The following is a 23,612-nucleotide window of genomic DNA, read 5'->3' as shown; positions in this document are numbered from 1 at the left end:
AGTATTCACAGTGGTAGTACTTATTTTTTATTTTCTTAGTGTGTGATCTAGTGAGAACACACAGTGCTTCATATATTACAGTTGCAAGCATGGCATTAACAGGACAGATTCTGTAGCCACCACTGTATTCTCTTTCTATCAGCTTGTTGTTTTCAGATTCTACATGTAAATGAGATAAGGCTTTATTTAACCCTTTGTTAGTCCTGGAGTGATTTCAGTTGATTAACCTCTGTCCTTATTATGAGCCTCAGTTTGCTACACTTTAGCCCAGCTGGTTATTTTTTATTATATGCCACACATTAGGAATTTGGCAATTTAGATGCCAGGTATTTCTATCTTTCTATGTATTCTTGAGTTTTATTCTACAATGAGTTAAAAGTCACCAGGGAAAGGTTTATTCCATTCAACTGTTTATGTGATGACTTGCTCAGCAGGACTGGAGTCTACTTCAAGGCAAGGGCATTCTGTACACCCTACCCGAAGCCCTGCAAATCACAAACCTCTCAATCTGGCTAGTATGATTAGGCACAATATATCTTCAGTTCCCATGTGAATGCATTTTTTCAGATAAATACTTAAAACGCACCTTCTGTGGCTGTCCTGGTTTGTCTCAATTTAGCCCTTTTGCTCTGGTTAATATGCTGCAAGCTGATTAGAATCCTTGGCCCCTCCGCTTTGCTCATTCAATCCAGAAAGTAGCTGAGGCAATCACTGTTTGCCTGCCATCTCTGTTCCTAGATACTGGATGTCTTATATAGAATGCCTTGAAAACCAACACTTCAAATACATACTACTTTATCTATTTCTTTCTGTTTGTGATAGAAAATAAATCAGTTACTCCATCTTGGCCAGAAGCAGATGTTCTTCGTAGAATGTTACTATAATTACATCCTGAGATTCCTTCATTTTCCCAGGCTATGTATGTAGTTTTCTTACCAGTTATACCTTCAACTGCTTTTTAAAATGATTTATTCAGTTTTATCTTATGGTTTGCCTGCATGTATATCTGTGTAAGGGTATCAGATTCACTGAAACTGGAGTTACAGACAGTTATGAGGGTGCTGGGATTTGAACCTGGGTCCTTTGGAAGAGCAGCTAGTGCTTTTAACTGCTAAGTCACTTCTCAAGCCCCACCCCCATTACTTTTTTGATAGTTTACTGAAAACTATATAATTTGTAAGAGGTGTAGTTTGACAAAACCCATCAAGTATGTGAGAGAATCTATTTTCTAGCAGTTAAGAATCTGGTCTGAAATTAAGATCTCTGACCCACTTGGAGTTGAGTTTTGTGTAGGGTGAGAAATAAGATATATTTTCATTCTTTTACATATGGGCATCCAGTTTTCCAGGCACCATTTGCTGAAAAAGATGTCTGTCTTAGTTGGGTTACTGTTGCTATGACAAAGCATCATGACCAAAAGCTACTTGAGGAGGAAGGAGTTTCCACTGAGGAAAGAAAGCCAAGGCAGGAACTCAAATCAGATAAGAACCTGGAGGTTGGAGATGATGCAGAGGCCATGAAGGAGTGTGGCTTGCTGGCTTGGTCCCCATGGCTTGTGCAGCCTGCTTTCTTATAGAACCCATGAGCACTAGCCCAAGGATGACCCCACCCACAAAGGGCTTGGCCCTCCTCCATCAATCACCAATTATGAAAATACCATACAGGCCTGCCCACATGTTATTCTTGTGGAGTCATTTTGTCAACTGAGGCTTCCTCTCAGATGCCCCTAGTTCCTATCAAGTTGACATAAAAAACCAGCCAGAACAGTGTCTTTCCTTCTTTATGTATTTTTTGGCATCTTTGTAAAAAAGTCAGGTGGCTCAGTGTAGAGGCACATGCCTTTAATCTCAGCCCTTGAAAGACAGGGGAAGGACGATCTCTATGAGTTCAAGGCTACTCTATAATGAGTTCCCTACCAGTCAGAGCTACACACTGAGAACCCTCTTTATTTTTCTTCATAGCATTTAACATTTTAGTGCATTGCCTAAGTACCAAGTTTTCTACCCAAAGAAGAATCATAAGACCTGTAGCTCTTTGTTTATGCATTTTATCTGGGGGCAAGGGGACTGAGACAGAGTCTCATATAGGCTGGCTTTGAACCCACTTTTTAGACCAATCTGGTCTTGAACTCACAGAGAACCACCAAGTGCTGTGTCTGAAGGCTTTGCCTTAGGCATGTAGTACTTACATAACAATTATAAAGACACTTCTACTTATTCAAAGATTACTCTTGTAATATTTTCTTGCCTTGGGCTACAGTGTCTCCACCTCCCTTTCTGGCTTGATATTACCACTTACACCTTCACTTAATGAGACCAATCTGTTAAGTAATAAAAAAAAAAAAGATAAATATATGAACACACACTTGAATGAAGAGAACTTTTAATCTTTCCATTTAACACTACTGGGATACATAGCTGAGTTTTTGGTCTTCTATCACTGTGGGAGAAGGAACAGGGCCAGGTGTTAGAGGCTAGATATGATGAATCAGGCATCCAGGCATTGTATCAAAACAAAAACAAAACAAAAAAAAGTTGAGGGGAGCAGCCAGAGCAAGGTGAGGAAGGTGCTATGCATGGAAAGTTAGTCTCTGTGACAACAAATGGATTGTACATGGAAATATAAGCCTATTAAGAAAAATTAGAAGTCAAACATGGTAGCCTATGCCGGTAATCTCAGCACAGAGGCAGGAGAATTTCCATAAGTTCCAAGCCAGCAAGATTAAGTGTGAAATCTCATCTAAAAACACAAATAGGTAAAAGGAGAGGACGGTAGGGTAGGGTGGGATGGGGTAGGATGGGTGTGGTGTAGAACAGAGGGGAGGGGAGGGGAGGGGGGAGGGAAGGGGAGGGGAGGGGAAGAAAGGAAAATGGGAGACCCAGATTTTTCACTTGTGAAGAGAGAGAACAAATAAGGAGAGGGGAAAACTGAAACTAACCTTGTAGCCTTGAATGGGAATCGGAAAAACTGCAGAGACTCTTGGATTTCAAGAAATTTTAGATAAGTAAATGCAGATGTAAATGCATAAACATACACACTCACACACACATACACACACATGCACAGACATTCACAGACTCACACACACACACATACACAAATACACTCACTCACATACACACACATGCTCAAACATGCAGACACACATACACACATACTCTCATGCACACACACTCACACACACATACACACACATGCACAGACATTCACAGACTCACACACACACACATACACAAATACACTCACTCACATACACACACATGCTCAAACATGCAGACACACATACACACATACTCTCATGCACACACACTCACACACACATACATACACTCACATATGCACACACACACACACGTACACATTGGCACACACACACACACTACCTCCCAGTTCTGCTCACTAGCAATCACAATGAGCACAAGTAGCACAGATCTGTGCAGCAGTGCTGCACTTTCCTACAAGAGCTCTTGTCTCTCCGTGCTCCCTCATATGCAGTCTAGGACTCACAGAGGTGCCTAGAGCTCAGCACAGCTATGAGATGAGCAAGAATGACTGATGGAAGTCATGTGACAGGTTAACTGTGCCAAAACTATGAAAAAAATCTCAAGTTTGTCAATTCCATAAGGAAATATTGTTAAAATAGAAGTTGACAATTCACCTTAGAATCTTTTTAGAGACAAAGAGTTGATTTTAATAAATATGTAAGCTAAAGCACAGAATTCTTTTTTATGCAAATATAATACATGAAACCTCTGTGAAAGTTAATATACACATTTTAAACCATGCTTTCCAGGCACTTAAATTTTAAGTGCATGACATTATGCCAGTCTGTAAAACTGGTGCTTTAGTGGTATTAAACATTAAGATATTTTCCCACTGAATGTAACAACAATTTCATAACAGCAAACAGTAGAAAATGCTTCACAAAAGACTAACTCACTCTTACCTTTTGCTATGTTGTTTTTGCTCACAGACCTCATTACTCTGCCACTTTTTCAAGATACTGGGTTTATTTTCATAAGTTGCTGAGTTAGGGGGCTGGAGAGATCACTCGACATTTGTCATTCAAGCCTCACCAGAACTTGAGGGATCGTCAGAGCCCACATAAAGGTGGACGGAAAGAAATATCTCACAGAGTTGTCCTCTGACCTCTCCATGAGGGCTGCGCACACACACACACACACTGTAGTAATAATAATTTAGAAGTTATGATTGATGTAGGGTATGAATTCCATATGAATTACTATGTGTGTATGTGCATAAACACAGAACATCTTTCAGGAGACAAAGAAATCCTGTTACTTCAATTCTCAATATACTTAATTTTTATCAGAATGTGAAATCACATGCAGCTAAAAAGAACTCTTGGAGTAACCTTATAACAGGTCATATTTGCAGGTCACAGTGGTGGTATACACCCTTAATCCCAGCACTCAACAGGCAGAGGCAGGTGGACCTCTGGTAGTTCTAAGCTAGCCTGGTCTACACAGTGAGCTCTAGGACAGCCAGTACTATGAAGAGAGACCCTATCCCCCCCCCAAAAAAAAATCAATCAATAAATAAAACAAAGCAGGCCATATTTAATTCAAATAATCTAAAACTTGTACCATGCTTCTACATTCTGTATGTATACAGTGTTAAAATAGACAACATTCTGTGTGGCTGTCTCAATACTGGATGTAAGGTTGAAAATGAAAGGATTCCTTAACTAGGTTTTCAAAAAAATATATGTCCTCATTAATCTTTGAAAATAGTCTTAAAGAACAAGTCCAAGTGTAAGTTTAAAAGCACCTCACTTTACAGGAAATTAGGAGAATTCTTCTAAATTTAACTCCCCACTTCACATATGTCTGACTCTAGGCAGCAACTTCAAGACTTGGGATCATAACACAAGATGTGAGCAACATGAGTCTGTCCATTCTCATCTCCTTCATATATGGATGGGAGATGACACTCCTGATTCTCAGCTTTGCGCCTGTGCTTGCAGTGACAGGAATGATTCAAACCGCAGCAATGGCTGGCTTTGCCAACAGGGATAAGCAGGCCCTTAAGCGTGCTGGAAAGGTAAGGTGCAGGCTCTTGTTTCCACCCTGAGGATGATAATAAGAGTATCCACTTACAGATCCATACATTAAACAAAACATTATTGTTATACAAAACCCTGAGGATGGCAACCAGAAGATAGCAAGCACATTTAACAGTGTCCTCCATTATTACTGTTACTGTTAAGTTGAGGTTTCGAATGCCATGGATCCCCATCCTCTATTTACTGGATAATTAAAATTTCTCAAATAATAATTCTGGGCATTTTATTTTTCAAAATGTCAGGAAGTCTAACAGTTACTGAGTACAAGACATTAATATTGATGACACCTAAATAACTCTATTTTTAATAATCAATAGTCAATGAACAGTTCATGCAACTATATATTCTTTTCCCACACTTAAGCTTTTCAGAATCAACCACAGTACAAAAAAGAAACCCAAAAACCAAAAACCACAGTTTTTGAGGTTTAGGAAAACACTGCCATATAGTTAAGCATCTGTGATGAAAGAGGGTCATGTGACCTAATGACTGCCCTCACCGGGGCATCTTCCTTGTATAATGCTGTGATGTCAAGCATTTATCATTCTTCTACACACCTGTTCCTCTAGTGACTAGTAATGCCTACTGTTACATTGTGTTTTAATGCTCGGCCTGGGGAGGTATTCTGGGTTTGGTTTTGTTTAGGTATCTTTGTATACTACATTCCTTTTTATCATGACAGCATTTCAGAAGATACAGCATGCAAGTACTGGATCTTTTCTGAGTATACTTTCCAGGCCTTAGACTTTTTCTCTCTTCACGTGGCTTCAAAGCTCTGCCATACTGATGGCAGATTGATTTCATATTCTCTGAATATGAAAATGACTTTAATGTCACCTAGAGTGACATTAACAGCAACTGAATTAGAGCTAGCATAGTATACACATCACAAATACTCTTAAGTGCAGACAGTTACTTAGTGATCTGGTTTGCCCGACCTTGGACCTTTCCACATTTCTTATACTAGATAAGGAGCCTTGGAATGTCTACTTGTGCTGGATAAACTGCTCAGCAAATATTTGTCTCAGAGGTAGTGTTTACCCTCCCTGTATGCTTTTAAAATGGTGATAATTTGGAAATTTTCTAAATTATTAAGACATTAATTAGATTTTTTATCTCATTTTTTGTGTCATAAGATTAACCTGACACTGTACAATTAGTAATTGCCTTTAAATTAGGCAATTTGAGTCTGTACCTGCAGCTTTTAACAAGTCAATTTAGCAGCCAGAGAGATGGCTCAGCAGGTAAAGGCACTTGCTACCACACCTAATGACTGGAATTTGATCCTGGAATCCTGCATGGTGAAGGAGAAAACTACCACTCGAAGTTGTCCTCTGTCCTCCCCATGGATGTAGAAGCGCACCCTACCCTCTCCCATACACAATCACATACATCATCAATCAATCAACATAAATTTAAGGATTTAGTAATAAAAGATGCTGGTCTTCAAGTCTTAGGGTTTGTGTTCCTGCACAAAACATCATGACCTAGAAGCAAGACGTGGAAAAGGGCTTATTCAAATTACTTCTACACTGCTGTTCATCACCAAGGGAAGTCATTACAGGAACACACACAGCGCAAGAACTTGGAGGCAGGAACTGATGCAGAGGCCACGAAGGGGCACTGCTTATTGGATTGTTTCCCCTGGCTTGCTCAGCTTGCTTTCTTATAGAACCCAAGGATGGCACCACCCACAATGGGCCCTCTTACCCTTGATCACTAATTGAGAAAATGCCTTACAGCTGGATCTCTTGGAGGCATTTCCTCAAAGGAGGCTCCTTTCTCTATTATAACTCCAGCTTACATCAAGTTGTCACACAAAAACAGCCAGTACATCTTCCTTTTATTCGCTTATGTAAACTGGAAGAAATCATCGGGATTTTTTTTTAATGTAAAATGGCTTTATTAGTTTTTCTTACGATTATTGTAGTTCTTGAGGCTGCAGAGGCTCCAGTGGTTAAGAGCTCTTGCTGCTCTTCCAGTGCACCTGAGTTCAATTCCCAGCACTCATATGGTGGCTAACAACCACCCATAACTCAAATTTCAGGGGATCCAATGTCTTCTTCTGACACTTAGGCACTGGCATGCACGCAGTATGCAGACTCTTAGAGCCTCTGCTGAAGTGGCTGGGCCTGACACCTTTTCTCTGCCATCCTCCATAGATCATAGTCATAGAACCAACCCCTGCACCACCACGGAGGTACAGGTACCATGCTGTGGAAGCACCTGGTATGTAGAACCAGTTCTCGTCATATGGGACAAGCTCTTTATTTTTGGCTAGCTTGACCGTGTCCACCAAACAGCTGTGTTTTGAACTTTCAGCATCTTGAACTTTTCGAGGATGGCTGCCAGAGCTCTGATGAACTCCTGCTGGTTAACATCTGTTACAGTAACTCCAGGCATCATGCAACCTCTGCGCTGCCAGCCAGGGAGAAGGGGTGAAAAAGAATCTTTAAAAAGTTTCTTATTGTCACTCATTTCTTTTTTTCCCCTAAAATAAGACTCCAACAGTCTTATCCATTTTCCTTGTAAACAACTGGTTGTAGAAAGTGTAGGATTCTTTGAGATTAATGAAGTTATGGAGTTAAAGAGAACATGAAAACTCAGAGCAGAGTCTGAAGCCCAAGATTTCCTTTAATAAATGTGGGGTGTCCACCTGGGCCTCCTGTATGACAGTCCATGGAGGTAGTCTGAACCAAAATGTTGCAACACTTTGTTATGTATCTTTCAAGCTAAACTGCATTCTCAGATTCAAATGTTGTTCTAAGCCAGAAGCCTCCCCCATTCTGAAACCCATCTAAGTGTTTTCTTTTTAAACAATATCTAAACATAAAGAAACCAGTCATATTTTAGTTACATATATTTTTAAGTTCCCAGACTTCAAAATGAGAAGTGGTTTTGTCTTATAAAGAATTTTACAATCACTTTGTGTGATGCCTTGTCCTGTTTGGCTATGATTTGCAATTCTGTGACAAAATAATTACTTATTTGATTTTTGTCTGTTATCTTTGAAAAGAATTGTTTCATAATTTATAAGAGCTTACTTGCAAGTGAACATGCTCTCCAATGTTTGATTTCTCTGCTGGGGAAACAATCGAAATTGAAATTCAGTAAAGACTTAAGGGCCCTAAACTAGATGTATTAAAACTTTTCTAAAGAAATATTCATCAGTTGGGGTGGTTGCCAGGAATAATTGCCAGGAAAAATGAGTGACTTGAAATACTGTATTCCCTAGACTGGTTCACTACCAGGACATTTAATATCACTAATATTATTTCTGTATTTTATTTTCCCACTTTATAAGATAGCAACAGAAGCTGTGGAGAACATACGTACGGTAGTGTCATTAACAAGAGAGAGAGCCTTTGAACAAATGTATGAGGAGACACTTCAGACTCAACACAGGTGACTACAGCTCAAGCCCACTCTACTGACTTTCATCCTGTGATGCTCAGGGTGACCCTTGTGGGGTTTGCTTGCTAATCTTTTTCCATGTTAATCTATTTCCATGTTAATCTCTCCTAAGGCCAGCACATCCTAACTTCTCATGTGACTTCACCAAGAGAAAATCAAGTGCTAACACAACCAAAAAGTATAGGTTCCCACGCAATCATCTGATCCTCAGTGAGGGCACAGAATCAACTTATTTCTGAAAGAAAGTTGAGTGGAAGAGAGAAAATAGGATGGCTCACTCTTTTATGTTAGATCTCTAAGAGAGCTTAAATGTAAAGCAAATGTGTACTCTGCACTTATTTAATGACCCTTATCACACTGCCTCTGGCTTTGTATTTATCAGAAAGATAGTTTTGTTCTCATTTCCACTGACGTCTGTAGTCTGCACCACCCACAGATTGCCACTATTCTACGAGTGTTAGGCCATGATGGAAATTAAAGGATATTTCTTTTTTTTGTTTTGTTTTGTTTTTGTTTTTTGAGACAGGGTTAAAGAATATTTCTAACTATTCTTAATTCTTACATTATTCTTTCCTTAATTCTTACATTATTCTTTAATGACCCCTGTCCATGCATTTGAAAGTAAAGGCAAGTATGTTACAGTAAACCATCTACAGAAATAGAGAAAATCACCAGTCTTCTCTGCAAGAACATTGTAATCCTTACAAAAATGTATATCCACAGAATTATAGCGTTTCAAAGGTCTCAACGTTCACCACTTTGAGTTTATTCTATTGACCTTTTATCACCCGTGCCCCATCATTTGGTAATGGTGTATTTCAGAAACGCCTTGAAGAGAGCACACATCACTGGATGCTGTTATGCAGTCAGCCATGCTTTTGTGCATTTTGCCCATGCAGCAGGGTTCCGATTTGGAGCCTATTTGATTCAAGCTGGACGGATGATGCCGGAAGGCATGTTCATGTAAGTTGTGCAAATACTTAAACGCTGTCAGTGGATTGTGCACACGTATCTAGTTTATGGAGGATTCTCATCTAGATCCCATGTGGAAGAGGGCTTCTTGAAACATTTAAGTGTATCCATAATGTGTGTGCTGTTTGTTTTTAATTGACAAATAATTTTTGTATCTACTTACAGGACAAACTACCATGTTTTAACAGTTGTTTACATTTTGTAATGATTAAATCAAAGTTGATTCTTTTGTTGGTGATACTTGGTAGCTATAAGGAGCACAGCATAGCTAAACTTGGTGCAGTGACTCTGAATTTTGCAGTGTCTATACAATGAACTCCCAAATCAATTGCTTTCAGCTTCAGTTTATCACAATGTGGGTTACAGGAGCAAATATCATTTCCTGGGGAACTCAGAGGCGTCATGGACTTCCCCATGTAGAGATGGCTTTCACAAATCAGAGCATAAGTCAGGAATCAGGAATTGACCATTGTTACAACTTCCTTCCAAAGTGGCTTGGGAGAGCTTGTGCTATCAGATACTGTTTTTACTGCAAGGACTTTCTTCACTTGATAGGAACAACTAACTATTGCAACTGAAAAAATTTTTGAATGCTACTTTTCAGTTGCCCCAATGTAAAATGCCAGAAATGTTGCTATTTATATTACAATTCTCATTGTTAGCTGTTTACAGCTACAGAAAAGTCGTATTTTATTAATTATTCCATTTATTTACATTTCAAAAGTCCCCCTCCCCCCCAGGAGCCTGCCTCTAAGAGGGTGCTCCCCCACCTACTCACTCCCACCTCTGCCTGCATATTAAAGCAAGGTTCAGTCCCTAATGATAATGGCTTTGTTCTAAGCATGGCTCTGTCTTGGGTCTTGGCCTCCTACAGCTCTTGATCCTGTTTCTTCCTCCCTAGGACGTATTTGTAGTTGGAGGATAAATTCAACTAAACTCATTTGAAGCCCTGTAATTTTAAGATAGTTTAAAATAATTTTTATTTCCCACTCACACAAAAATATCTTTCTTTATAAATGTCCTAGGGCAGTTCTTTGCTCAACACTAATAAGAAACAATCTACAAGTCAACCTATAAATCAGCATTTCTGGATCTTATCGGCTAACAGTAAACAGCAGGTCCACAGGAATTGTGCTTCACAGTTGTCCTAAAGAAGAGGTTCCTTGCAAACAAATATCTGCATTTAAAACTACAACAGAGTAGGGCCTAGTGGCGCATGACTTTAATCCCAGCAGGCACATCACTGAGACTGAAGCCATTGCTGATTGCTTAGTCAAATTAACTTTGACAAATCAGTTTGTCAAATTAACAAGAAACAAAACCCAGAATTACATGGATTAATATATGTGGTTCACAGGCCTGGTTAAACCAACCCTTTGCTTTGGTTCCGATGTCATGTGACCACTCCCAGGATTAAAACAATCCATTGTCTTCCAAAGTTTGATTTTTCAAACAAATTCTAGAAACTTAGAACAGCTGCCCTCTCTAGCCCTCCAGGGCATCTAGCCCTCCTGTAAATGCCCAGGGCACTGTGCCTGCAGGGTATCTGGCAAGCCTACTTAGCACAGTCTAATGTAGTGAGTCCTGTGATGTTTAACTCTCACAGCAGACATTTCATCCTCTCTGCTGAAATTTTTTTAACACTACTCTTCTTTGCTTTTTTATTTGTTTTGTGTTTTTAATTGTTTCTTTTATGTTTTGAGATTAAAATGTAATTACATCACTTCTCTCTAACACTTCTCTCTAAACTTTCCCATATGCTCTTCCTTGCTCTCTTTCAAATTCTCAGCCTTTTTTGTAGCCTTGGTTGGATGGAATTTGCTGTGTGGACCAGGCTGGTTTTGAATTCAAGAAACATCTGCCTGCCTCTCTCTCTGCCCCTGTAGTGCTGGGATCAAAGGTATGCACAGCCATGCCTGGCTTTCTTTGTTTTTTAATCACCTAAGAAAAAGAGAAGAATCTTCCCCTCACCCATGTCAGTGTCTCTACATTCTGTCAACTAACCTGAGGCCAAGCTCCTTTCTTTCCACATCACTAAAAAGACATTATCAAGGTCATTGCTGACTTCCATATCAGCCTTGAGCCCTCAATTCTCCTGCCCCTTCATCCAGGCCTTTCAGTAGCACTACCAGCTCATTCCAGAATTTCCTTTTGCTGTTTCTCTAGGCTTTTCTAAGTTATGGGCCCCAGTTTCTCATTTTCTTTATGGCTCTGGGTTTCTATATGTGGAAGGACTGTAGAGCTCATAGACCTTCTATTTAGTTATAGTCATAGGTAAACTCAGCTTTCTTAGTTCTAGTTCACAGAACATAACCAGGATGATTAGCACAAGACTAGTGATTAATGGAGTAGAAGGTGTTTGTAGTTCATCTGGTAGAGCGCTTGCTTAGCATGCACAAAGGCCTGGCCAGCACCACAGAAAACCAGGCACATATATGCTACCAGCTACCAGCACTCATTATTAGCTGTGAGTTTGTCTTCTTGACTCTCTCTCTCTCTCTCTCTCTCTCTCTCTCTCTCACACACACACACACACACACACACACATACACACACACAGTCACACATAATTCTGAATAGTACCATGATGATATTTCCCAGGGCCAGGAAGGTACAGCCTGCCTCTAGCTACAAGCAGAGTAATATAACACGTGGTATAGACTTGTAGGCTGAGAGCTGTCTTAATTATTTTATAGAGCCTAGTGTACTCTCTACTACCATGTGTCTCAAGTATCTCCTTAGATACTGAGACTATGGGCCTTCCATGATCTAGAGTGGCAGAGAACTTTCTTTTTAATCACCCAATTGAATAGAAAAAGTTAAAAAAGAAAATCTCCTCTTAGAAACCTCTCAGGAGTTAAAGCTAATCCTCTTGTGCTGGTCTCTTAGGAAGTTTTCCAACTCAGCAATCTCAGAGCTGGTTTTAAAAGGCAGTGCTTAGAGCTCTCCCTAAAGTCTGATTTACAGACCTGATATGGAGCCAGAAATATGGATTTAATTAAACATCCCAGATTATTCCAAGACCCAGGGTCACATACACTTTAAAGAAACATGAACACCAGAACTATATTCTACTCTGTTCTCCATACCAGAAAAAATTCCTTATTCATTTATTTAGCCTACTACCAGGAACTTTCCTAGAATTATGGAAAAGTTAGGGAAGTCATGTTTTATTTTATTGTTAAAATAATGATGTATGGGAGGGTAAGATGAGTTAGCAGGTAGACGCTCTTGCTGCATGAACCAGATGATCTGATTTCAATCCACACAGCCCATATAGAGGAAGGAGAGGAGCAGCTCTATACAGTGTTTCTCTGACCTCCACATCCACACTGCGTCATGTCCCTCTCTTCATTACATCACACGGCATGCTTGTCACACACAAGCATAATAAATAAAATGATGACAATAATAAGAGTATACTTCACCCAATAAAATATGAGTGTATTTTCAAGGCTTACAAGTACAGTTGTGAGTAAACTGTCTTCAGAAGGGGCAGTGTGCTGAGAAGTACAGATGTACAGACAGTACCACAGCACAATCTCCTCATACAGTCACATGAGTTTGTCATGCTGTTGATGAGGGGAAGAGCCTTTGATAAAGGGAGCATGTACACCTGTGACAAGAACAGAACAGTATCATCTGCACCATTGTAAAGGTTTCCCTCAAGTGAGCGTTTGAATGGGATAATAAGATTTTTATTCTGTTGAATTTGGGCTAGAGATTGAGGGTTGTGAAAACCACCTGTGTAGGCCTCTAGTACTCGGGGGTTAGTAAAATAGTCCCCTCACTGTTGGCCTGACAATGCTCAGTATGACCGTACAAAGTTTTGAGGATACAAAATAAATTTAGTTTCCCCCTTCTCATCCTGCATTAATAAAGCAGGTATCCTATCAAAAACCTGTAAACCTAGCACTTGGGAGGCTGAGGAGGAGGATTGGAAATTGGAGGCCAACCTAAGTACATAGTGAGTCCTAGGCCATGCTCATGCAGTAAGTTTCCTGTTCTTCAAAGTCTAAATACAGTTCTCAAGAGAAAGCTACCCTGAATTTTCAGAATCAAATGTAGCTATCAGAACAATAGCAACACAGTTTCATTTTAAATGAATCCTAATGGCAGACTGACTGATACTTTGAAACACTAAAGGCTAGAAAGAAGCTCCTTAGGACTTTGTGGCCATCTTTGCTTAGGAGAACTGATCTTGTAATTGAAACAGCCGCATTAGTTAGCAAACAGGACAGCTGTCCACTCCTTCTGGCTCCTCCCCAATAGTTACATGAAAGAAAGGCCACATAAACCAATGTCAGATTAACAGAGAAGGGATCTGCAGAGAGAAGTCAAAGTAGAATGGATATCTTAGGCCTGTGTAGATCCCAGGAGAGGGACAAGGGCTAATGAAACATGGCATGAGGGCAGACACAATGCTTACCACCAGAAAGTGCAGCATGAAAAAGAAATGCAGTCAGCAGGACTTGCTCACTTTGCAGTCTGTGTGATCTTGGGCCAACTGCATAAATTTCACAAGCTGGGGTTTCCTAATTTGTGAACTGGGAAGTTCCTGGTCTAATTATCTCCTAGGTGGTCAGATTGTATCATGTGTTTGAAAACATTCACCAGCACCAGAGAACCAAGTAGGATCTCAGAGGTTTGTGGTATCCTTCCATCTATCATGAATAGGATGTTGAGTGGGAGGAGAGAGCCTCTGACTTGCATCTGGATAAAGAAGGAAAGAGGATAATGAGCCTTTATCCTCTTTGAGCACTTCCAGGATAACAGCTACTCTACTTTGCACCCAAAGAGAGGACTTTATACTTTAGACCTACTGTGTACTGCATGAAAGCTCCCAGTAACTCTCCACTCCTTGAAAGGAACAACACACAAATTCATTTGTTGCCACTTATATTCCAGGTGCCATATATCATTTAATTCTGACAACCACCATGGAACCTGTAGATATTCTTAGCTCCTGTTTACAATTAGAGTCAGACATGCAGGACAAAGAAGCAGGAATTTAGATGTGATCCTAGGAAGTAGCTTGAGAAATACTGAACTTCCTCTCAGGATAGGCCAATCACTCAGTGTTTACAAACTGGAACCAGACTCAGGAGAGACACATGATTGGTGACGGTACTTCTTACCCCTATTTGGATCAGCTGTGCTAAAACTAGAATTGCTCATGTCTGTGTTTTAGGGGATTATTTCTATTTAACAGTTATAATAGGTCTTGGTATTTGCACAGTGCTCAGATGTGCTTGAAAGGGCCAATGTAATAAGAAGGTGGCAATGCTGCCCATGTTAGAGAACCCACATAAGTACGATACAAGGCTTAAGAGTGCCAGGCTGCTCCTTCCTAACTCCCTGCCCACCCTTCTTGCTCACTCTGGCCAGCACCAAGGGTTTCATGATTGATTCAGTGGCATATGCTCTAATAAAATTTCTTCCCAAGAACAACACAGGCATATGAATGTATGAAAATGCACAATAAACCCCATTACTTTGTGTGCCAATTCAAAGAATAACTTTAAAAGAGAAAGCTGGCTCCAGGAGTAGGATGCTTGCCTAGCTACATAGGAACTCAGTTCAAATCAGTTCACACAGTGAAATCTTGTTTGAGCCTTATTCAATTCCTGCTTTACATATTTGCCTGTTAGTTCAATAGGAAAATCACTTATGACCTGTGGTATGTTTCATGTTTAATGTAATGAATGTATTTTAGTAACTTTAAAAATCTATTAGTATATCTGACTAGTCTCCTGGCTAACCCCTAGATGAGATGCCCCAAGCCAAGTTTGGCATGGAGGCTGATGATATATTTCTCTGGGTAGACCCTCCATCCAGATGCCCCAAAAGTTTGAGCAGGACTTGAAGGATCTGATTTGACTCTATTGTAGAGTGCAGCCCTGAATGCTGTCTGTATATTAAATGCCTGTTGAGTTGTAAAGATTTGCAATTCAGCTTGCTGCTAGTTAAGTCAATCTAGGCAAATGAGATCACAAACCAGGTATCTAGGTATCTCCAATTTTTTAGATCATTGCTCTCCCACAGGAACAAGGCTTTAAGAGAAGCCCCTCTCGGTAATATTCCCATTTTAAAGGGGAAACTGGCAAGGACAGGAAGCTCAGGTTATCTGTGCCATTAAAAGGACTCTAAAAGTAAAAATTTTAGGATGGATAAATATTTGGTCACATACTAAACCACATCATAGTAGGTTTAGTAAGGGTTACCTCATAGACTCATATATTTGAATGCTTAGTCACTAGAGAGTGGAACTTTTTGAAAGGATTAGGAGATGTGGCCTTACTGGAGGAGAAAGAGTGTCACTGAAGGAAGGCTTTGAGATTTCAAAAGCCCTGTCTCTCTCACTACGGTCTGTGGATCAGGAAGTGAACCTATCAGCTAATTCTCCAGTACCATGTCTGCCTGCCTGCAGCCATGCTCCCCATCTTGGTAATAATGAACTAAACCTCTAAAACTGTAATCAAACCCCCAGTTAAATGCTCTCTTTGATAAAAGTCACTATGGTCACAGTGTCTCTTCACAGCAATAGAACAGTGACTAAGAAAGGCTTACTCAGTTGCTGACATCTGAGAACCTGTGAAGCTCCACCCTATAATTTAGGACCCAGGTCACCACACTCCTAAACAGCTGTCTTCCCATTTCACCTGCTGAATCCTGATCTTGGGTCAGACTGAGACTTCAGTTTGATCCAGCCTGAATTTCCCTTGCATTTAAAACAAATACAGTGAGGCACAGAGACACTCCTGTAATCCCAGTTCTTAGGAGACTGAGGCAAGGGATCTGGAGTTCAAGACTAGCCTGGTCTGTATAGTAATTTCAAGAATAGCCCAAGTGACATTGTAACAAATAACAACAAGCAAGCCTATTTAGCATGTTATCTAAATTTGACAATTCTTTTTGTTACTTTATATCTAGTTTCTGAATGGCATTTTGAGCCATTAAACAATTTCTTTAAAGAAACTGTTTAAATTTGTTAGTGCCAAAGAACTATTGACAACAGTAGTTTTAGCTACAAGTACCCTATAAACTGGGTGTTGGTATACTTTCTGTGTTTCTTTGTAAAACCAGCCAGATAGGTGGGGGTGGGTGAGTGGGAAGGTGTCCAAAGTCAAAGTCACTGAATAAATCAGAGCCTCCATCCTTTGAGAGGTCACAAGGTAGCAAAGGATGAAATTCATGAGGAATCCAGACACATTTGGGTTTGGTTTGGTTTGGTTTCTGAGAAAAGATCTCTCTACATAGCCAAGAGCTTGCTATGTTGACTTTGCTGACCTAGAACTCACAAAGTTCTGCCTGTCTCTGCAAGGATTACAGAGGTACACTACACTGCCAGACCCCATAGACACACATATAATAGATCAAAGCAAACAAGTACTGGGGCCAAAATGTCCTTGTACCTAGTGCTTAAATGTTGTGATGAAGTGTGTCCCACTGTGGCTGAATTATTGTTTTTACATCTAGAATGAAAAAGAAAAATAGGAAGAAGATATTTAACCACGTGTTAGGTCACAACTCTGTGAATGCCCTGTGTACTATCAAACACCATTAGCCTGCTTGCTAGGTTATAATAAACATGTCGAAACAGAGATCAGAATCTGCAGCAAACTACAAGAGCACAGCTCCTCCTCGATCCTTGGCTGAAGTGTCCTTTAGTCACTTCAAGAAGGGTAAGAAAGTGTAAGTGAATGTTTTGCTCTCCAAACAGTGCAAGGGTTAAGGCAGAGGATTAATCTAACCCAGCTTCAGTCACCTGCTCTAGCTACATTGCATGAAAACAAAGAGACGACCTGCATCATATCTCACCACTAAGGCACATTCTCTCTATTGTCTCTGCCAAATCTCCAACAACTACACCCTTATCAAAGTGGCTCAAAGGTTTCATGCTCACTGGCAGGAATGTTTGATCATTATCAAAAGAAGCGTTTGGGGGATAACTCCAGGGTTGTTTGGCTGTAGAGAGCACCTGGCAGAAAGCTACAACAAGGAGATGCCATTGCTGAGCCTTCAGCATCAGTGGTACCATATGACTTCTGTTCACACATGCTCTCTACGCCACATGTTCTGAGACACTGATGTCTTATCTTTCAACAGAGTCTTTACCGCCATTGCATATGGGGCTATGGCCATTGGAGAAACACTTGTTTGGGCTCCTGAATATTCCAAAGCCAAAGCTGGAGCTTCGCATCTGTTTGCTTTGCTGAAAAATAAACCAACCATAAATAGCTGCAGTCAAAGTGGGGAAAAACCAGTGAGTACAATATAGAATCTTCTGCTCAGATCAGGTGCCAGAAGTTTGTCTAGAAGAATTTTAGCACCTCAAGGAAGAGTACCTTATTCCTGTCAGATTCTCATCTCTACTCCTAAAATATGTTTTATGTTTTAAAAAATGTTTAAGTTTACATGCCTAATGCCATGAGAATGTTCAATGAAAGACTGATTACAAGTCAAAATGTATTTAGATAACAGTGGTTTTGCTCTTTCATGCATGTTGGCTAGAGTTCATCCTTTTTTTTATCTAATCACATCTTCAAGGCAAGCAATGCCTTTATGTCAAACACAGTTTTTCATGGAAAACATATTTGCAAAAGAAGAAAAGGAGGAACTGAATACATTTATTGTTGTATGCACTTTAAACTACAAACTTTAAGAAACCATGAGTATTGAAAAAGAAACAACAGAGAGCTAAATAATTAAGTACATGTTCAGTGTCAAAACCTTTCTAGGAATCTTATATTCAAAAATTAGAATCATTATTAGGTATATACTTAAAGTTTTCATTTAAAACTATACTATTTCTCTCTAGAATTTTAGTAGTAGATTTATTTATATGACAGCTTGAAGTAACACATTATCAGTGGAGGTGTAAAATTAATAAGATGCTTGTGTGCATATTTGGTAACAGAAATAATAATACCTTTACATTCTCAAAATGAAGTACTCAAAGATACATCACAGAAAAATCAAACATATTGGAAAGTAAAGAACATGAGAATATTTAAAATCTTGGGATTCCTAAGTGTATAACGCTGCTTTTATTTCTTTCTAAAAATTCAAAGAAAAATTGAGTATCTCAATGCTGTATCCCCTTTAGAACTATGTGCATATAAAAGCTGAGATGGGAGGAAAGGAGGGAGGGAAGAAGAAAGGAAAGAAAGGATAAACTATATGCATGGCATAGAACACAAATATTTCATATAAAGACTACAGAATTGCCGGGCGTGGTGGCACACACCTTTAATCCCAGCACTCGGTAGGCAGAGGCAGGCGGATTTCTGAGTTCGAGGCCAGCATGGTCTACAAAGCGAGTTCCAGGACAGCCAGGGCTATACAGAGAACCCCTGTCTCAAAGAAACCAAAACCAAAACAAAACACCCTACAGAATTACTCATTATTTTATTTAATACAAAATATTTCAGATTATCACTTCTGCTTTGAAAAATTGAAATCTGGGCAAATTAAATTCCACATAGCTGACAGGCACATAGAAGTCTATTACATTTTTCTCCCCATTTATGTAAACTGAACTTTTCCATATTGTAATGTAAAATAATAAGAATAAATTTTGAAATGTGTTAAGATCTAGGGACTTTCTAGACCATCTCTCTGTGACTTTCCAAAGGCACCAGAACATGTGCAGAAACAATTGTTTTATCCATTTTCTGCTGTGTTTTAACACTGCAGCAAATAGTGTATGTTTGTAGGGGCAAAATGGAAAATGAACAAACCAAAAATAAATGTCTTCTAGTCCCCTCTTAGATCTGGTGTGCATCATGGTGCATATTTTATTCTGCTGCCTGAATCTTCAACCACACCTTAGCATTTCAAACACATCTTATTTGTATTTGTTTGCTTGTGTTTGAGATAAAATTGCACATCTGTTGTGCAGGCTGGCCTCAAACTCCTTATGTAGCCAAATGTGATCTCTGCATGTCTTTTCCTCCCACTTCCATCTCCCAAATGCCACAGTCACTCCACCCAGTACTGGGGATCTAACCTAGGACTTCTCAAAGGCTAAGCAAGTGCTCCTCCGCTGAGCTCCACCTGTCCCCCAAACATGCTTTGTACTTTTTCTCCTAAGTTTAGAATACTGCACATGATTATTAAACCTGACTATTAAGGGCTTTGTCTGAAAGTCTAGCCTTAGTGTGCATCTACCTTGATCACAAAAGCCAAAAAATACTTTAATGTATTGGAGAATGTTATTGAGTGATAGAGCATGTGCTTAGCATGTATGAAACTCTGGCCTTGACTTCCAGAAATACACACACACACACACAAACATAGAGGAGAGGAAATGATTAACAAAAAAGAGGAGAGGGAGGAAAGGAAGGAGAAAGGCCAACTGTGAATTTTAAAAGAACCCAAATCTTTGAACCAAAAATAAATAAATAAAAATAAAATAAGTAATGATCATTTAGTTATAGCCCTGGAAAGTTTTTTAAGAATATTATTAGTTGAGGTTGGAAAGATGGTTCAGCAGTTAAGAACACTGGCTTCTGTTCCAGAGCACCTGAGTTCAATTCTCAGCCCCCACATGGCAGCTCACAGCTCTCTGTAACTCTAGTTCCAAGGGATCTGACACCCTCACACCAAAGCACATAAAACTAAAAGTAAATAAATAAGCAAACAAACAAGTAAATAAACTATAAAAGTCTTTACAAGAATATCATTAGCATAGAAACGTTATTTGCTTACATAAAAATCACCAATGGCTAAAGATATTGGAAAACAGAGAAAAGTAAACTTTCAGCTAAGTCTTACTGCCAAATAATGATTAACTGAAAATAAAAATAGCTCATAGTTCAAAGCAGTGTATATTAACTATAAAACATAGTCCAGTTTTTAAAGTATAACATGCGCAAAGAATTTATAAGGCAGTTCTAAGTGAAGCAGGAAATGGTTTTTAAAGCTCAAATTAAATTAAAAAGCAAGCCGGGTGTGGTGGCACATGTCTTTAATCCCAGCACTCGGGGTACAGAGGCAAGCGGATTTCTGAGTTCGAGGCCAGCCTGGTGTACAAAGTGAGTTCCAGGACAGCCAGGACTATACAGAGAAACCCTGTCTTGAAAAACCAAAAAAGAAAAAAAAAAATTAAAAAGCAACAACAACTTTTATTTAGAGAATATGGTCAGCTAGTCAGCAGAACAGGCTGTGATGTCAAACAGAAGAAATCTAGTGCTTTGCAGGAACATAGTCCAGCAGTGAAGACAGTAAGACATGTGCACCTAAAATCACACATACGAATGCTGATGAGGGCCAGCGTTAAATCAGTGGGTCTCTGGAGAGGAATGTATTTGACATCGGAATGGTGTGGGAATGTGAACATTTTAAAGTGAGCACTTATTCAGGGCATGACCATGGGTGCACCTTTTCTATGTCCACTGAAAACACTGCCTCCTTCCTTTCACAGGACACCTGTGAAGGGAACTTAGAATTTCGAGAGGTCTCTTTCGTCTATCCTTGTCGGCCAGAAGTTCCTGTCCTTCAGAACATGTCCCTCAGCATTGAGAAAGGGAAGACTGTAGCATTCGTTGGGAGCAGCGGCTGTGGAAAAAGCACATGTGTTCAACTGCTGCAAAGATTTTATGACCCCATGAAAGGACAAGTGGTAAGCTGGACTTAAAACACATAAGCTGGGGGGCTGGTGAGATGGCTCAGTGGGTAAGAGCACCCGACTGCTCTTCCGAAGGTCCAGAGTTCAAATCCCAGCAACCACATGGTGGCTCACAACCATCCGTAATGAGATCTGACACCCTCTTCTGGTCTGTCTGAAGACAGCTACAGTACACTTACATATAATAAATAAATAAATAAATCTTAAAAAAAAAAAAAACACATAAGCTGGGTGTTAATGGCAAACCCTTAAATGTGCAGGTAGGCCTAGTAGAGCAAACACAAAGCCAAGCAAACAAACAAAGCAACTCCTACCTAAGGAACCGCAGCCCCACAACAAAACTGGTGGGTAGGACTTTGAAATTGACAATGACCCAGAATCAAGCTTTCCTGACAGCCTCAGTTCTTATCTTAGAAGCTGTAGAATCCTTTTGGAATATGGTTGGGCATTGTTACTGCTCCCTACATGTCTGGCTCATGACCCTTAATGGTCTCCACCCCTTGGCTGATCTCACTGGCCTTCCATACCCTCAGCTGTCAAGACCAGTTGGGGTTGAGGTGGGAGGGGGAAGCTAAGGCTTTCTCCAAATCAACCTCCACTAAGCTGAGAGTCCTGATCTAGAAAAATCTCTTCCTCCTTTTAACCCAAGAATTACATTCTTGACCTTACTTGTATCTACTAATATCTTATGTGCCTTGTGTTCTGTATTCCTATTACTCTCCCCGACCACTGCATCTCTCCTCTCCTCCCTCCCCTTCTTCTACACACAAAGCTTGCATCTTGATCTCTCCCTTACACAATAAAAACTATAGTTCCCTAAAAGTTAAAGGTTGCCATCTTAATCTTATTCTCCTATAACTTATAGTCTTTATCCATTATAGAGTCTAAACAAACATCTGGAAAACAGCTGTTCATAAAGCTCTCTTGAACTAGGTGGCATCTATCTGTTTTCAGGCAGCATATACACTACCTCCTTGAATCCAATGGAGAGTGATCCCCCCCCCAAGCAAAAACACGGTTTAACACCACCAAAGCCCTTTGTCATCTGGCTCCTGCCCCCCCTCCAAACTTCCCCTTCCTCCCTCTCTCACTGCATGCTGAACATCTATCTCCACAGCTTGTGGCCTTTTTTCTTGTTGTTCCTCCACTTGCTTGTTCTCAGGATCTGCTTGTATCTCATTTGACGTAGTCCCAGAGTTCCTTCCCATGGCATCCTAGATGCCCTCTGCCTCAATCCTTCTCTGTTCTATTACCCTGTCTCCATGTCACCTTCTCTTTCTGAGTTGCTAGGGTGCCTTTATCTGTCAGCTACAGTACAAACTCTCAGGATAAGGAGTTTTTCATTGTATTACTACTACTTCCCCAGTACCTAGAGCCCTAGCACATAGTAGGCATGCTCATCAAATACACAGCAGGTGAAGTATCTGTGTGAATGAATACATATGGCCCAGAGCCAAGTGCCCATCTCTACAGGTAGACTTTTGTATCAATCAGCCAACTCCCTCATTGGGGATCAATAATGGACTGGGGATCAGTAAGTGTTGTTTTGCTTGAGGGGGAGGTTGATCATCTTCTATGTGACTTCATGACAGAATACTAGGTATACTCTAGTCTCTGGGCATATCCCTGGAACCTGTGGCTATTCTAGAAGTATACGTATCAGTTTTTCTGTAAGCTGTAACCTGGGAGCTCCTATCCAACAGGTGATTTATGAACCTTCCTTTGGCAACATATACTTCAAAAAATAGCTTGAATTCCTAAGTTTCTTGTTATGATTTGTATATGTGTGAATAGTGTGAAGTGTAACATGACACGGTTGTTAACAAACTAGTCTCCACTCTGCTCTGACAGCTGCTTGACGGAGTTGATGTAAAAGAATTGAACGTGCAGTGGCTGCGTTCCCAGACAGCCATCGTCTCCCAAGAGCCTGTGCTCTTCAACTGTAGCATCGCTGAGAACATTGCCTATGGTGATAACAGCCGCATGGTGCCCTTAGAGGAGATCAAAGAGGTCGCAGATGCAGCCAACATTCATTCTTTCATTGAAGGGCTCCCCAGGGTAAGGAACCAGCTGAAATCTTGAGCTACAAAGTGAGTGCTGATTTTGTTGCAGTCTCACATAAAGATAGATGCCAAAAAACAAACCTGATATTTTTGTGTATTTTTTTCCAAGCCTGCTAGCCAGCCATTCATATGCAATGCACTGGACTAACTTTGACTTGTTATGTCTTTGTGCTTGCAGTCTGCCTTGGTGCAGACGTGGTGTTAAAAGGTACAGTGTTAATCTGAAGTAAATATTTGAGGAAGAAATAAAAATGAACCCTGTAGTTTACTTCATTTTCTTCAGATAGATTAAAAATAAAAAAAAGAAATAGACAAGGTCTCCTCTTCTATGTGGGTCTAGTTGATCTGAAACTAACCATGTAGACCAGACTATCCTCTAATTAAAAAAGATCCACCTGCCTCTGCCTCTGCCTCTGCCTCTGCCTCTGCCTCTGCCTCTGCCTCT

At 40.1% G+C, this 23,612-nt stretch overlaps 1 protein-coding gene across 1 annotated transcript in view; it reads left to right on the top strand.

Annotated features, from left to right (window-relative positions):
• The window catches only part of Abcb5 (ATP binding cassette subfamily B member 5), a 94,711-nt gene that overhangs the window by 66,495 nt on the left and 4,604 nt on the right, over positions 1 to 23,612 (top strand). Inside the window, exons 21-26 of the mRNA XM_021179221.1 lie at positions 4,861 to 5,064; positions 8,391 to 8,491; positions 9,323 to 9,463; positions 17,582 to 17,738; positions 20,901 to 21,098; positions 22,956 to 23,162. Coding sequence (XP_021034880.1) covers positions 4,861 to 5,064; positions 8,391 to 8,491; positions 9,323 to 9,463; positions 17,582 to 17,738; positions 20,901 to 21,098; positions 22,956 to 23,162 — 1,008 coding nt within the window. The remainder of the gene's footprint in view (positions 1 to 4,860; positions 5,065 to 8,390; positions 8,492 to 9,322; positions 9,464 to 17,581; positions 17,739 to 20,900; positions 21,099 to 22,955; positions 23,163 to 23,612) is intronic.

The sequence above is a fragment of the Mus caroli genome, chromosome 12 (genome assembly GCF_900094665.2).
Source record: "Mus caroli chromosome 12, CAROLI_EIJ_v1.1, whole genome shotgun sequence".
NCBI lineage: Eukaryota > Metazoa > Chordata > Mammalia > Rodentia > Muridae > Mus > Mus caroli.
The sequence above is the reverse complement of the archived record's forward strand: the minus strand, read 5'-3'. Positions and strand labels throughout refer to the sequence as shown.